General features: G+C 47.6%; 1 protein-coding gene across 2 annotated transcripts in view; it reads left to right on the plus strand.

Moving 5' to 3' along the window:
* TTC8 (tetratricopeptide repeat domain 8) overlaps positions 1-5,195 on the plus strand; it is a 108,859-nt gene extending 103,664 nt beyond the window's left edge. For both annotated transcript variants that reach the window (XM_069637957.1, XM_069637958.1), the window contains one exon: positions 1,814-5,195. In XM_069637957.1, the coding sequence (XP_069494058.1) occupies positions 1,814-1,930 (117 nt within the window). In that variant the 3' untranslated portion in view covers positions 1,931-5,195. The remainder of the gene's footprint in view (positions 1-1,813) is intronic.
* The last annotated feature ends 11,392 nt before the right edge of the window (positions 5,196-16,587 follow it).

The raw sequence follows: 16,587 nt of genomic DNA on the forward strand, positions 1-16,587 counted from the left end.
ACCCAAAAAGTGTAAAGAATAATTTATGACTGACATCCATCTGTCTAGGATATAGGGAGTATGGGAAAATGCCTGTGAAGTAATAGAAAAGGTGAAGGGAGAGGTGGGAAGGGGCTTGTTTGCCCTGCACTATTGTCCATAAAGGAAGTACTAATGCTATACAGTAAACATAGTAAGGGGACTTCCTGCACTGGTAGCCTTATGGACTAACCATTGCCTCCAAAACAATGAGGTAAGCAAGTGAGTGAGGTTAAAAAGACCTCAATTTGTAAATATAAGTCACCAAATATTTATTTATATGCATACAGAGGAGGAACAATGCTCTTTTAATCACAAAAGAACATACAACGTTCTGACCAGGTTGTGGAGGGGAGTAAATGAAACATTTACCGGGGTTTATACATAAGTGGACACACACAGATTAAGTACAGCCAAGAGTGGACGTTTTTAAGTGCAAGTAGGCGGTACAGCCAGCTGTGCTCGGGTTGTGACCATGGTGGGCGAAGTGCTAGAGTGGAGGCAGAGGAAGTGGGGGAAAGGCGAGTTAGAGGCGAGATAAAAATGTTATCTAGAAGGCAGATGAGAGGTATATTAAGAAGATAACTTGGAGGCAACGAGGTAGGCTTTTAATTTGTAAATTATAATGTAAGTGGAGCAAGTAGAGCGAGCACGGAATCTGGATGAAGCACAGGGAGGGCGAGGAGCCACAAGGGTAGTCGAGGAGGCGGAGCATGGATTTACAAGAAGGCTTATAGCGTTGGCTAGAGGAGGATAGATACAGTGGTGCCTTACCGTGGATAGATTTGTGAACCAGGAGAATACATTTAAATCTGGTCCTGTTTTGCATCGTCAACAATCTAGCCTGGTGATGGTATGAGGAAATGGGTCTGAAGTGGAAGAGTTCAAAGAGAGTCCTGGTAGCGAAGTTAAGGATTTTGTCGCGAGGACAGAAAGTATATTTGGGGAGACCACAGAGGATACTAGCACAGTAGTCCAATTTAGAGAAGACAGTGGTTAGGAGATGCTTGGCGGTGTTGAAAGGAAGGAGGTGCCTTATTTTCCTAATATTTAGGAGGTTGAGGTTACCTGCTGTTCCAGCTTTAGAGATGAAAAGTAGAGAGAGTGTTAGAAGGGTCATAGATGACGCCGAGATTTCTAGCTCAAGAAGAGTAGGTGAGAGTGTTAGATGGGAACTGGATACGTAGATTAACAGATGATAGAAAGAGAGCTTTTGGCAGGGAAGAAGAGTACCTCTGTTTTGGTAGAGTTTAACATCAGAGAGTGCAAAGCCATTCAATATTTCATGGCACAGAGTGAGTTGGACATTTTGAAAGGCGATCAAGGGAGAGTTCAGGAAAAGAGAAGACGATGTGGGTATCATATGCTGGGGAGTCTCATTGAAAGAGATGGGGAAGTTGAACAAAGAAAACCTTTCTTGGGACAAAGCATGTAAGTCTCTCAAGACATTAAACGCTTTCTTATCCTAGAAAACCTTGCATCTGACTGTCTCCTTTAAAACCAGAAGGAAGTGAGTTGTGTTCTCTGATACAGACTAGGTGTTTGTCGATGTATACAGTTGTTGTGTAGTCTATTTAATTAGCTAGATCCCAATTGGGGGTGCTTGTTTGAAACCACAGTTATAACTGGCTAACAAGAAGACAACATAAGACACTACAGCGTAAACCTGTACATCATTTCATCCACTGTGAATATTCATACGCCATGAACAGTAGGTGGAATCGCTGATATCGGCTATCTATTCCATTATGTTAATGATAGACCACATTTTCACCCTTTCTTGGTTTTCTTTCAGGTCGGTGATCTCCAGAGCAGCTATATGTCAGCTCAGAAGGCACAGGCAGCTTTTCCAGAGCACGTCAACACCAGGCAACTTATCCAGCAGTTGAAACAACACTTTGCTGCTCTTTGAGCTTGGACTACTAATGGGGTGGCACGAAAGACTAGATGTTGTGCCATACAGCCAGTGGCACGCTTCGCGTGGCTCACACTACAGTCCTGCACCAAAGTATAGCCTAGAACGTTTTCTGGGGTGCCAGTGCCCGCAGAAGCTCAGGAGCTGTTGGACCAGTCGTGCGGTGAAGAGTAACGTGCTTATTGAAGACTGGGAGTAGTAATGGTACTCGGGGCTTTACCAGGTGCTTCGTACCGTGATCCGCTGGATTCCTGGTGGATCACTGAGACAAAGACGATTGTCTGCCTACATGAATTAGTTTGAATTCTGATAGCGGCCTGTGTAGTGCATCACCTGCTTCAGCATAAGTGCTGCAATGCTTTTTCCACTCATTTGTGCTCTACATCTCCCAACAAAAACACATGATACAACGGGGGGATGTGCTGAGTTGGCTGAGATATTTGGTTATCACAAGAGGGAAGTGCATACGCCGGAACATGTGTTAGACATGGAAATAGACAAAGGAATCCACCCGCTTCAATTCATAGTTCATGATAATCCATGGTAATTGAGGTGCTTGAAATGGAAAGTTTTTAAAGGTGCAGCTGCGTGTTGCTCCAGAGTAACTGCTTACTGCTGAGAAGGGCTTGCACTCTCTCACTCAAAGCATTGCATCATTGTTGAAATGACATGCGATTAAATGACACCCAGGTCCCCTGTTTAATATACCATACCCGTTTGATGTGCTTGCGGTGCATCCGTACTGTGGTGGCTGATATAAAGACACGCAGGTCCCCTGTTTAATATACCATGCCTGTTTCATGTACTGGCAGTGCTAAAGACACGCAGGTCCCCTGTTTAATATACCATCCATGCCTGTTTCATGTACTGGCAGTGCTAAAGACACGCAGGTCCCCTGTTTAATATACCATCCATGCCTGTTTCATGTACCCAGCGGTGCTAAAGACACGCAGGTCCCCTGTTTAATATACCATGCCTGTTTCATGTACCCGCGGTGCTAAAGACACGCAGGTCCCCTGTTTAATATACCATGCCTGTTTCATGTACCCAGCGGTGCTAAAGACACGGAGGTCCCCTGTTTAATATACCATGCCTGTTTCATGTACCCGCGGTGCTAAAGACACGCAGGTCCCCTGTTTAATATACCATGCCTGTTTCATGTACCCAGCGGTGCTAAAGACACGGAGGTCCCCTGTTTAATATACCATGCCTGTTTCATGTACCCAGCGGTGCTAAAGACACGGAGGTCCCCTGTTTAATATACCATGCCTGTTTCATGTACCCGCGGTGCTAAAGACACGCAGGTCCCCTGTTTAATATACTATGCCTGCTTCATGTACCCGCGGTGCTAAAGACACGCAGGTCCCCTGTTTAATATACTATGCCTGTTTCATGTACCCAGCGGTGCTAAAGACATGCAGGTCCCCTGTTTAATATACTATGCCTGCTTCATGTACTGGCGGTGCATACGTACTGTGGTAGCTGATATAAAGTCTGCTAACCCAGTATATGTTTGCACAGTTGTAGGATTTCTAGTAACAGAGCGTAAAGATTATTATTTTTTTAAATAAAGCAACAGAAAAAAGTAGCTTTCGCAAGTTTATGCAAACCCATTTTTAGCAGCTGGTTTTCAGGACCATGTATTGGTTTGGGCACTCTGAGTAAGCCCATACATGTGTGTTGTCCAGGTAAATGCATATCCGCTGCAAAGCCCTGGTTATGTTTTAAAGTACGGAGTACAGAACCTGTTTAAGCAACGGAAGAGTTACCTTTTCGTACCAGTGCGCTTAAATGAATGTTGCAGGGTGCAGAGGTGCCGGGGCTTGCCTCGCATCCGAGATAGCTATAGGCCGTGTAGTGTTGATTTTTTCACTTTCATTCCTTTTCTTTTAGTCTATAGTTGGAAAGTCTCTTGAGGCGGTCTTGGAAAGGAAGTGCAGTTAAATGCACCACTCCCATTGCTCCGATCCCCGCCTTTGAAGATGCACACACACTGCCATTCAGTCCTTCTGCTGGTGTCTGAGGTCACATTAGCACTGCACATGCTCTTCTGCTAGACAGGCCCACTCGGAGGATGTGCCACCAAGCCCTGATCATCTTGTCACAGCTCTGCTCCCACATCATAAACCTAGATTTCCCGGGTCACCCACTGAACTGCTAGTTATGCACCGTAAGGTGTCTGTTAGAAAGTTCACTTCACTTGGAGTAACAGTCACACTCTGGGAGAAGGTGGCTGCTGAGAACCCGCAGGCCAGCTTGCACATTTCACTCAGCAGGCCAGCTTTCACATTTCACTCACACTCTGGGAGAAGGTGGCAGCTGAGAACCCGCAGGCCAGTTTGCACATTTCACTCACGCTCTGGGAGAAGGTGTCTGCTGAGACCCCGCAGGCCAGCTTGCACATTTCACTCACGCTCTGGGAGAAGGTGTCTGCTGAGAACCCGCAGGCCAGCTTGCACATTTCACTCACGCTCTAGGAGAAGGTGGCTGCTGAGAACCCGCAGGCCAGCTTGCACATTTCACTCACGCTCTGGGAGAAGGTAGCTGCTGAGAACCCGCAGGCTAGCTTGCACATTTCACTCACGTTCTGGGAGAAGGTGGCAGCTGAGAACCCGCAGGCCAGCTTGCACATTTCACTCACGGCCAGCTTGCACATTTCACTCACGCTCTGGGAGAAGGTGGCTGCTGAAAACCCGCAGGCCAGCTTGCACATTTCACGCACGCTCTGGGAGAAGGTGGCAGCTGAGAACCCGCAGGCCAGCTTGCACATTTCACTCACGGCCAGCTTGCACATTTCACTCACGCTCTGGGAGAAGGTGGCTGCTGAGAACCCGCAGGCCAGCTTGCACATTTCACTCACGCTCTGGGAGAAGGTGGCTGCTGAGAACCCGCAGGCCAGTTTGCACATTTCACTCACGCTCTGGGAGAAAGTGTCTGCTGAGACCCCGCAGGCCAGCTTGCACATTTCACTCACGCTCTGGGAGAAGGTGGCAACTGAGAACCCGCAGGCCAGCTTGCACATTTCACTCACACTCTGGGAGAAGGTGGCTGCTGCTTGCACATTTCACTCTACTGTTTTCATTTCCACTGTTACGCAAGTTCTGTTTGTATTTTTTTTAATCCTTTATATATATATATATATATAGGGACACATGAGTGACATGAAACTGTTGTTTGACACAAAGCATTTTCTAGCATATGCCATTCAGATTCTATTGCTATGAATAATTCTGGAATATGAACATTAAAATTCTAAAGTGTGCTTTCCGTCTTATTTTCTAGCCATTCTCTTGCTGAAACTGAAAGCATAGTCTAATGCCACTGCTTGGGATCATGATAGGCTAGTTTCATTCCAAAGGCCTTTTGTGACAGGGCCTCCCCTGGGAGTTTCATTCCACCCCAATAAATTGATACTTTGAACCTGAATTCATCATTTATTTTTTATATCCTCGTCCTAGTATGTGGGGGGACGGGCACACTCTAGCTGAAAAGCCCAACGGCTCACCTCTGGGAGTTTCTGGAGTTGGGTTCTACATAGAACCAACTACAAGCTTCGAGTATTTATGGGACTGTTAATCGAATTTAAAAATGTGCTCTGCTTACTTTCTATACGGCAAGATTAACACAGATGTGAACTGGACACAAAACACTAGTGTCTCTCCAAGGGGCTGTCCTTGAGGAGGGATTCTATCGAGCCATATAGATATTTTGGCCACTGCAAACCACATTCTTAAAGGTGTCTCTTCCTTCATCCACCTTTTACAGTTCTGTTCCCATGCTAACATCAGATTGAAAAGAAAACCTTACCTTCAGCGCGTCCCTTTCCATGTCTCGCTGAAGCCAATTAAATAAAAATGCACAGGAATCCCAAGGTAGCCAAAATGCCCCCCCCCCTACGCCCTTTTGGTTTCACATCAACCAAAAGGAAATCACAGCTATCCGAAATGTTTGTTTTTCGGGTAAGTGACTAACATATGGATGTTGTCTGCTTCTATCAGATGACACGTGGGTATTTTGAGAAGCTTTGTTTCTGCTATGTTTAGAGAGATTCATCAGAGTACAATATACCCAGTTCCCCTTTTCAGGGTAGCACATTAACACAGACTGTAGTAAATCTTCCAGATACTTGCCATTGGATTGAAAGCTCAGGTATTGGCAGGTATGGTCTACAGGGTTTCGAAAGCAGGTCATTTTATTTTCTTCATCTTCTTTCAGTAGCTGATACCATGTCGATAATTCACTTACAAAGTCATCCCCGTTTCAGATGAAAGCTGGACCCGTTGGTCTTTGCAGGCTTTCACATAGTTTCAATATCTAATCATTTAATACATCTATTTTCCATATTCCTGCTTCTGCTAAAGTGGAATTCAAATCGTCCCCAAAAAATTCAAACGTGTCTGAGTGTAACAACATTGTTCATGGCCAAAGTTCTAACCTAATGCTATAATACTTTCTACCTTTCAATATTGTATAGAAGCAATCTCGATGGAGCCATGATAAACCAGGGACCTCCCAGATATCCTGTCCCAAGTAAATGTCTTATTTTCCTAAATTATTGCCTATTGATAATAAATGTGGGTCAGGGAGGGCCCTGCCTCCTTGGACTAAATAAACTTTAGTACTATCTCTGGCTTTTAGCGGTCGCTAGGAGGCCATTAACCTGACTTTGCAACCCGCTTATTTTGTATTAACTTGTGTAAAGCCTCAAACAGGAAATTAATCTTATGTAGAAGGCACATTTGTGTTAGATTCACTCATCCAATCTACATTACTGGTAGCTGATCACAATATTTCGTTTTTTTCAACCTCTGTGGCAATTTGTTGCATAATGCAGAAACCATCAACTATTTTATTCCTGATATCAAAACACCTAGATATTGGATCTGAGGTTTTAGGTTTGGCGATATGCAGTTTAATTTCCACTCCATTATTTTAGACTTTTACAGTATTCCTAGGATGTTCTGAGTCGCTGTCACTAATTTAATTTCCCAGTTTCTTCTGTTTATAGTGGAAGATTTTTTCATAAAGAGGTACTTTTCTTCTGCCCGTTGTTCTAGTGAAACAGTATGTTCTTTTCAGTGAGTCTCTCTTATGAGTCAAGCGCCTCGAAGCATGGGGCCGATAATGCAGGAGAAATTGGACAGCCTTGTCTAGTGCCTCTTATGATGGAGATCAATGGTGGCATGTTCAAAAAGACTAGTGAACTTTGTGTATTGTCTGTATACCAAGCATCATGGTCTTTACAATGCCTGCTTATTTACAACTTTGAACTCCCCCCCCCCCCCCCGAGGAAGATAACCATTGTAAAATGGATGCTGAGTAAAGGATCTGTGACAATTGCAATTTCCTAAAATCGGACCACCCTCAGAAGGAGAACCGCAAAGGGTCCACTTATCGTGCAGTTTGTTAATGTTGGAGAAACTGGAGTCCACATTGAGAGAAACCTTTTTATTTGATGTCATAATGTATATTATCTAATCATTTGACTTCTCAGGGGGCTACATTAACGTTGAGCTCTGTCTCTTTTAAATCAAGCTACACATGGTGCATCATTACCTTAATCCTAGCAATATTTGATTTGTATAGACACCTTGATATAGGAATCAATATTCTTCACGTCTTAGGATCCACAGTATAAGCTTGAATATCTTGCATGCAAGCAGAAACATATTACACAAAAATGGTTTTCATTGGAGGAAGTCTGCGTGCACTGTCTTGCCAACAAGACTGCCCATATGCCAGGTCAAAGACTGCCTGCCACAGGTGAGCAGATCAGAGTGCTAGCTTGTGACACAGGGGCCTCCCAGTCTCTACTGAAGAGGGAAGGTCCGAATACGCCTCCTATCCCGAAACAGCCTCCAACCGGAAAAAAGCACCAAAGACAACATGGCTGTCGATCGTATGAACTCAAACTGGACAATGACCACAAGAGATACCCTCTCAGCAGACCCTACCACCCAGGAGCAGTATGAACACTACCCAGAGTGGATGAAGATGCACGGGAGGGATCTGGACACAGCTACATGGATAGAATCGACTAAAAGCGCAAAGAAGCCATGCCTCAAGTAGTTGGAGACATCACAACGACAGAGCTACGTCAGACACGAAGCACAAGTGCCATCTGCACATTCGGGATACTCGCACACCCAACTACATGAAGAACGCATGTGTACAGCTCTATGAGTTGGCGGACAGTGACATATACATATTGTCTGCACGTTTATTATTTTGTCATTAGGCTTGCTGCAGCAACGCAAGAAGGGCTATATAAATGCTTGCAGACGCTTACATGCAAATAATCCTATCGTATGGCAGGAGCGCTCGAGGGACCTGACGGCCATGACACACTTACCTATGGATAATATGCAGGATGCACACAGTAAAAGCCAGACCATGGTTTCGGGAAATCTAGTAGGCCACGATCATCTTAGAGAAAGCTAAAGCCACACAGAATGCGGTGCAAGCAGAACCACCCCGGCGGGAATGCAGCCACTGGCAAGGTCGCAATGTTGCAAATGACATTCCTCACCCTGAACCGAAGTAACACCAGCTGCAGGAGAGGTGCGCTCTCCGACAAATACAGAATAATTCAGTGCCCCTGTGCTCACAAATGTGGTCTCCAAGCATGTGATGTGGCCGAGCTGATGAGCCAAGGTTTGGTGATTGGGAAGAGCAAACCCTCCCACGGCCCAGACAATGGTTGCAACAAATTTGTTACACTCAAGCTACAGTTCTGCGTTGGGAAACAGAGTGCTCTCGTGGTAATAGTGGTCCACACACGGTTGGAGCACTGACACATAGTTGCACCTCACAAACACATAGTTGCACGTACACCGTGAACAGGTGTCTAGCAGGCTGGGAACTGAGTTTGTCCCAGGCTTGGGGGCCCACAGCTTAACCAATCAGAAATCATGGCACTAGGTGTGAATAGCTAAGGTCACTGACCAATCACGGAGTCCGCATACTGTAACAAATAGTATCCGTTTTCAGGGATGGTCCAAGCCTAAAACCTGACGCAGTCTTGTCTAATGCAAAAACATGGGGGAGGGGGGTTTGGTGCTGGACTGCCCTTGGGCAGGACAAAGACTGATATGTAGTGGTGTCACAACCTTAACTTCAGGCCAAGGAACTCGGGCTCCCTGGCCCTCGCCACAATATTTTAACACGGCCCGTAGGGCCCAATTCTGCCCCTCTCGGGTCCCTTGGAGTCAGTCCTGGCGCTGTTGCATCAGGCTCACATGGCTGGTATGGTTTTCAATGGGCAATGGACTAACATGGCTGCCCCCACAAGGATCAATGGGGAACTGCAACAAGCAGTCTGGCATTCAGGGCGGGGCCCACCCCGAAGGCACCTGGGATACCTGCTGGGTATTTAAACCACGCCGACCCGAGGCACGTGCTTCGTGTTATTCTGCTTTTGCAGCGTGACGTTCACCGGGTCCTGCTCAGCATCTTGGCCTGCACAGGCAAGAGGAGAAGAAGAACCACAGTCACCCTTACCTGCCCAGCTTCCAGCTCCGCCATCCACCCGGCGTCTTCCTGGACATCGCTATCTTCCTCCAGCAACATCCCTGGGAAGGACGACGAGAATAAGACATTAAGTAAGCTTACTTACCAAGCCCTCCTGGAAGACCATCGCTGCACGAACATCGTCCATCCGGCGTCTGGTCCCTCTGATCGCCTTCTTCCAGGATACCTCCGGTGACCTGCAAGGAACAACGGCACAGGTTAGCCAACTTTCAAGGACGCTCGCAGCGCCGCGCTTTGCGCACCTTTTACCTTCTCGAGTTCAGCCTCCCGTATCGGCTCGTTTTCACCATCATCCCTTCAGCATCTGCAAGGAAAAAGGAGAAGGTTATTCAGAACATCTACAATTACAGACTTTCATTCTTAATACGAGAGACTTACCTCAAAAGTGGAATCACAGCCGGTCTGGACTCCAGGCCCATGCCAGTGAAGTAACTCGGCGGAACGGTGCCCAGCGACGACGCGCCCCTGCCCAGCATGGCAGGATGAAGAGCGCACCTTAACGAAAACCAAGGTGAGAGAAGTCCCAAGGAGGACCGCAAGGGAAGCACGGGGAGGTGGGCCTCGAGTGGAAGGGCAGTAGCTAAAACTCACCTCCTGTTTTTTAGAACTGACCCTTGGCAGCACGTATCCCGGAGAAGGTGCAGTGTTCCCAGAAGCATCCAGACCAGTCGAGTGGCGCCCCTGTGGATACAAGGTGAGCGTTACAAGTGGACATTTCTCTTCTGTGAAAGGATGGTGAGCTAAAGACTCTGGTTGAGACTCTAACCCTGGATATAGGCCGGTAGTAGAGAAACTCCCAGAACCCCCCCTGTTTTTGCATATTAAGTAGCTGTGGGTTTTCACCCTAAGTTACTAGGTTAATCCAGACTTGGAACCCTTGCTCACTGTTTTTAGAGAGGCACAGCTCCACCTCACTGACGAGGCCCAACCAAACCAAAAAACGTGTCTGGGGTTGCTGTTGGCGCTCTTGTTCAGAAGAGAATTGCCAGGCATTTTGGTGCTGGACTGCCCTTGGGCAGGGCAAAGACTGATATGTAGTGGAAATGTCTCTTCTCTGAAAGGATGGTGAGCTAAAGATTCTGGTTAAGACTCTAACCTGGGATATAGGCTGGTAGTTGAGAAACTCCCAGAACCCCCCCCCTTGTTTTTGCATATTAAGTTGCTTTGCGTTTTCACCCTAAGTTACTAGGGTAATCCAGATGGGGAACCCTTGCTCACTGTTCTTAGCGAGGCAAAGCTCCACCCTGGGGTTGCTGTTGGTGCTCTTGTTCAGAAGAGACTTGCCAGGCATTTCGGTTCTGGACTGCCCTTGGGCAGGACAAAGACTGATATGTAGTGGAAATTTCTCTTCTGTAAAAGGATGGTGATCTAAAGACTCTGGTTGAGACTCTAACCCGGGATATAGGCCGGTAGTAGGGAAACTTCCAGAACCCCCCCTTGTTTTTGCAGCCTTGTCCAATAAAATCATTTCTATATGGGAATTACGACTCAGCAACCTATCCGGAGTGGAGTTAGGTGTGGAAGAAAGGCCCGGAATGTGACGCAAGTTGTGATGCCACTCATCATTAAAACAGGCCTGCGAGCCAGAGTGCGGCTCTGTGCATGTAATCCCTGTGGTATGTTGGCTGTAATAAACCCCAATTGTACCTTGCTACTTGTGTGGACCGTGCGTTCTTTTGGGAAAGGAAGGAGTTAGGCCTTCCATTAGTTCAGCATCTGCGGACTCCCAGCAAAGGCTCTGCCTGCCTGGGGGTCCACCCTAACAAGTTGGAGTCACTGCTGAGATCATTTGTGACGTCAGCCCGGCCAGAAGCTGCCTCCTTAGCCGTCGGACCCGGAAGGCTGCAGGACCATCGCAGGAATTGCGAGACAACCGGATAGTGCACCCGGATATAGGCCGTCGGGAGCCATCTTGAGAATATATCCCTCCTGCGGTCGGCGAGGTGTCCAAACAGACCAGAAGGGCGAGACGAGCGGTTGACGGGGAGCCAGCGGCCGAGCAGCATCCATGAACGCAGAACGTAAGTAGTGGTCCACATAAAAAGCAACATGGAATGTGGGTGGTTTTCACGCATGCGGGAGGAGGGAGGTGTTAACTGTAATTTTGTGAAGTTATAGTTGTGAATAGTGGTGATGGAATAGTGATAGCACGTGCATGATTGTAGGGACTGGAGCAGAGGTAGAAGTCCCTTTTCTAGGTCTAGTGAACTTTCTGCCTTAGAGGTAAAAGGTTCTGGGGAACAACCAGGACTATTGACTTGATAGGCGTGGACTATAGACGTATGTACATTAGGTATCCCTATGAATTAGGCGTTTTAGCTTGAACCATAGATGTCGTTATCCCCGTGAGGGTTAGCTGGAGCTATCCTAGATTGCAGAAGGTGCATTAGCAGGTTAAGTCTCCTGGAGAGAGGCGTTTCACACATTAGGCGACGCGGCGGGTGCAGTTAATCACGAGAAATTCAAAGATATACTCCACCCCGGAGAAGTGGGAAGACAGCTGTGGGGATCATGCGTTGTGGGTTTTCTGTGCAGGATTGAAGCAACTGGTCATTGTTCTGCGTATGTACACATTGTCTGTCCATCTGGTCAAACTTTAGCTTGGTGATGTCACCCATAGGATGGTGTGTTTTGACGGTGAGGAGTTAGCATTGCTGCATTGGGATTGGTAGAGAGGTGAACCAGTGGCGGTGCGTCGATGGTGAAGGTGGGGCTGTATGCAGAGTACGCCATGCAAAGTGCAGAGCCGCTGAGGATCGTAATAAACAAAGTGGTACATTATTGCATTTACAGTTTCTCCCTTGACAGCGGACTATCAAAATCCTCGACTAGAGCTCCGGTAAACAAAATATATATATATACGATTCATGGGGTTATGTACAGCGGGCGGTAGCACCCATACAGCACTTGTGCAAGACCCTTCCCCCGTTTCAGGATAAGATAGTCAAATGCAGTGTACAATGGTCCAAAGGTACGGAAGGGAAGATAGCAAGACCTTGGCCGCCTAACAGCAGTTACTCCAAAGACTTGTTACAATCACTGCTGACCCACTTACAGAGCACCTACAAGTGAAAGAAATTGGTGAACTGAATGCAAATATTTGAACTGTGGCGTATGTTCCAGGAGGAAAGGCCATGGATGATGAGCCAGCAGGATGTAAAGTAGGAGGGATCAGACCTTGCCGCCCCGCCTCCAGATCCGCCTAGTGTAGTGTCCGACGATGCAGATGATGAAGAGGGCATGTACCCATTGAGAGAACTAAAAGCAGCCGAGGGGTATTCAAACCCCACGTATAAGCCACCCCCATATGCCAAGAATGACCAACAGCAAGGTATAGGGCAGGCGGCCGGCAGCCCCGAACTCGACGAGGAGGGGCTGCGGCATGTGAAAACAGAGTTCGCTGGGATAGGGCCAGAGGAATGGATAGCAGCACAGATACTTCTGAAATTAAGGTGGGGGCAACGACAGGGGCGGCGGAAGGTGCAACAAAGGCCAAAGGCATAGAGAACTTGTAATTGGGACAAGGATGTCGTGGAAGCGCAGCAAAGGTACAGGAGGAGGAGCAGCACCAAGGGGATGACGAAGCAAGACTAGAACGTGAGGACAGGGAGCAGAAACAAGAATTAGCAAAGGAACTGGAGATGCGAGAGCAGGGAGGAAGAGAGCATTTGGAAATGTTAGAAAGGGAACAGAGTGACATAGTGGAAAGGGATATGAAGGGAAGAGACGGAGAAGAAGAGGGAGGAAATGGAGAAGAGGAAAAGGAGAGGGAAATGGCATTCTGGAGGAAGAAAATATTATTGCAGGCAACCCGCAAGTATGAGGAGAAGTGGCTGAAGCAACTGAGGTTGGAAAGGTGGACACAGGAACGATATAAAGAGGGTGAGGACGCCCGGGCGTTAGAACGGATAAGTGACCAAATTAAAGTAAAATTGGAAAGGAAAACATGAGTGAGTCGAACGGGAGAGCACAGATATAACCAAGGGAAGGTCAGCAGGACACGGTGCTGCACGCCAGGGGTTGCGAGAGGAGGAGAATGCATGTAAATTAACCAACATTGATCTTAATGCACCGCACAACCTATCAGGAATATGGGGTGGTGGAGGCGAATGAGGTGTTTAAATCTGAAAAGAGCTCAGTATTTGTACATGGGCTGGATAAACTACATTTCCCATCAGGCCCTTGTCCATTCGTAGTCCTTGCTGTGCGCGTTGGCCAGCTGTCAGTAATTAACAACAGTTTCACGGGCCAACGGCGCACGGCAGGTGTGGCTTATTGTTTCATGAGGCGAAGCCATGCCGGAGGTTTGTGTGGTCCGCGCACGCCTTACATCAGGATTCCGGGTATGTGATCTCAGCAGCACACGGTGAACTATGCGGTCCTAGAAAGAACGAGCGGCGAGCACAGGAAGTACAAGGAGGACTCGCGTCGCTTCGTGGCTCCGCATCCATACCGACGCTGACTCTGTGAACGGAGCCTCGCTCGTTTCTATCAAGGCGTCATAATTTCTCGTCTGGGACGGCTTGCGAGTCTCCATGCGTGCAGATAAGTGATCAATGATTTTGTTGCTTTCCGTCTGTTAACGTGGGGCAATGTTTGCATATGAAAGACTTGGAGGAGCATATCATATGGGCCGAACACTTTGATTAGTCCATGTTTAGGGATTACTGAATGTTTCTACTATGGAGGCAATAAGCGGTCAGGACGTACCACACACAGTGTGGCATTAGGCTGCTCCCTCAGTGTATATGTTTGTTGGAATCCAGTCTCCGTTGGTGTTGAACTCACACCTTTGGTCCTACATGTTCTATGAATGTTTGTTGCTTCTGCTTGCCCAAAGGCCCATGTGTCATGTTCTTCATGTTGGGAATCATATCCCATGAGTTTGTTTCATTTACGCTTGCATACATGTATTCTATGTCCTGGTAATTACTACATGTGCCTGTGTCAAGGGGCTATTAGAGAGCACAATTACACTAGCTAAGGTCCTTATTCAGCCTGTATTAAGGGGGCATATATTGTGATCTATGTGTGTGTCATGGTTTACTAGCTACATATTAGACAGTGTAGGTTTTTTTTCCGTGTTTCCTCCTATCCTATCCACTGTAGGTGTTTCCTAAACCTCTATCCGGTTTCCCTTAACCTCCCCTTCCCCGTCCACAACCTCTCCCCCCATTGGCTGCCACGTGGTATCCTGTATTTTAAATATCAGGTATCTGTGCCAACCACGGGTGGAGGGTCGACTTCATTTGGCTTCTGTGGTTCGGAGGAAGAGTGTCGACACTTCCCTCTCCTATGGTGTTTTTGACACAACCCCAACTTAATCACACAGAAATTAAACTTCTCAAATGGGTTCTGTAGCCACATGGACGAAGAATCTGACCATGATGACGACCATGGTGATAAGGAGAGGCAGAGGCCCAACAAACTATACCTCACAAGGACAGGTGAAGGGACCTTCTGGGCGTGCAGCTCACGGGAACAGAGGGAACCACAGACAATCCAACCCAGGATCTAGCTCACAGACACCATACAATAACAGACTAAGGCAGAGGTCTTCAAACTGTGGGGCGCCCCCCCCAGGGGGGCGCGGCCGCCTCCTAGGGGGGGCGCCAGAGCCCAGCATGAAATGTAAAAAAAAAAAGATTTTTCTTTTTGTTTTTTTTGTTTTTTTTTTTTAGATTGGGGGAAATGGGAGGGGGCAGCTCACATGGTCAGACTGGACCATACAACGGTCTTAAGCACCAATGAAAACATGGCCAGCAGTTGCAAATGGATATTCAGTCCTTTAGTCACAGACTGTTTGAATAGTTGTTTTTTATTCAAATGTAAACAAATTGTGATATTTAAAGAATATTTATTCAGCAACAATGGTAAAAACTACTAGCTGCATAGTGAAGTAACTCCTCAAACTGGCCCACATTGGCCAAAAAAGTGGCCCATTTTGATTGGCCTACACTAGCATTTTGCATTTTTGGTACAGTCATCGCCCTATTGCCCTATAGGCCAGTCCAAGCCTGCTGACTCATCCCTAATGGGTGAGGGGGCGTTCACCCACTGGCCACCTCACCCATTATGGAGGAACCGAGGAGCCAGCCCAGTGAAACACTGAGCACTCCCTCAGCTGCTTTTTCCAGCTGAGTGAGTGCTCCTGGGCTGGCTGAACTGTCAAAGGGAAACGCCGTTTGCCTTTGACAGTTCATTTCCCCAGCCCCACATGATCACTGAGCCATGCAACGTTGGGGGTGTTTTGCTTCGCCAGCCTTGCATAGCTCATTGGAAATGTTGGCTGGGGCACTGCATGTATGTATGTGCGAGGGGGTGCTCCTGCGCCTCCTCGCACATATGGGCAGAGCAACCTGGAGCGGGGCATTTTAGCAACCATGCGCAGGCCCCTGCAGAAGGTAAGTTCATGGCGATTTTATTTTTTATTTAAATGTGTATGGATGTGTGTATGCTTGTGTTATGGGACTGTGGTGGGAGCAGGATGGGCGGCAGAACTGGGATAGTGGTGGGAGTATGGTGGGGAGAGCCCAGGGTCTGTACTGGGAGTAGGGTGCGGTGACGGCACGCAAAAGTTCATAGCGATTTCTACATACTGTCCATCCGGCACTTTTAGGGGGGCCCGGCCTGCCCAAACTTGGCTCAGGGGGGGCCCGAGCCAAAAAGGTTTGAAGACCACTGGACTAAGGGATCTCCCAGTCTGTAGGAGGGACTAGACAATGATTACACAATCCAGGGGGTGACAGCCTAGAGCACATGATCAACTACAACAAACACCTGCAGTAGATCCTATAAACGTATGTACAGATACAGAGGACGAGAGAGGGCCCATCCATATCAGGCAGTACAGACAGACACCGGAGGAAAGAGCAGCATACTCACAAATGCATTTACTAGAGCGGGGATGGGCAAGACCACAATACGTGCACTGGAAGCACACAGACAAGGACAATGTCAGGTACCGATTACCCTCATTAAGTGCAGGGGTGGGGAAGTGGATCTATGAAATTGAGAAACTGACTGCGGGGCACAGAATGGCAGTGGGTTATGTCAACGGCCTGCTGGTTTCCATATTGGGTGATGCAGCTGATGACATTTGGAAGAGGGTGGTGTTCCCAGGG

Source organism: Ambystoma mexicanum, chromosome 14 (assembly GCF_040938575.1).
Source record: "Ambystoma mexicanum isolate Mex_15411 chromosome 14, UKY_AmexF1_1, whole genome shotgun sequence".
In the NCBI taxonomy this organism is placed as follows: domain Eukaryota; kingdom Metazoa; phylum Chordata; class Amphibia; order Caudata; family Ambystomatidae; genus Ambystoma; species Ambystoma mexicanum.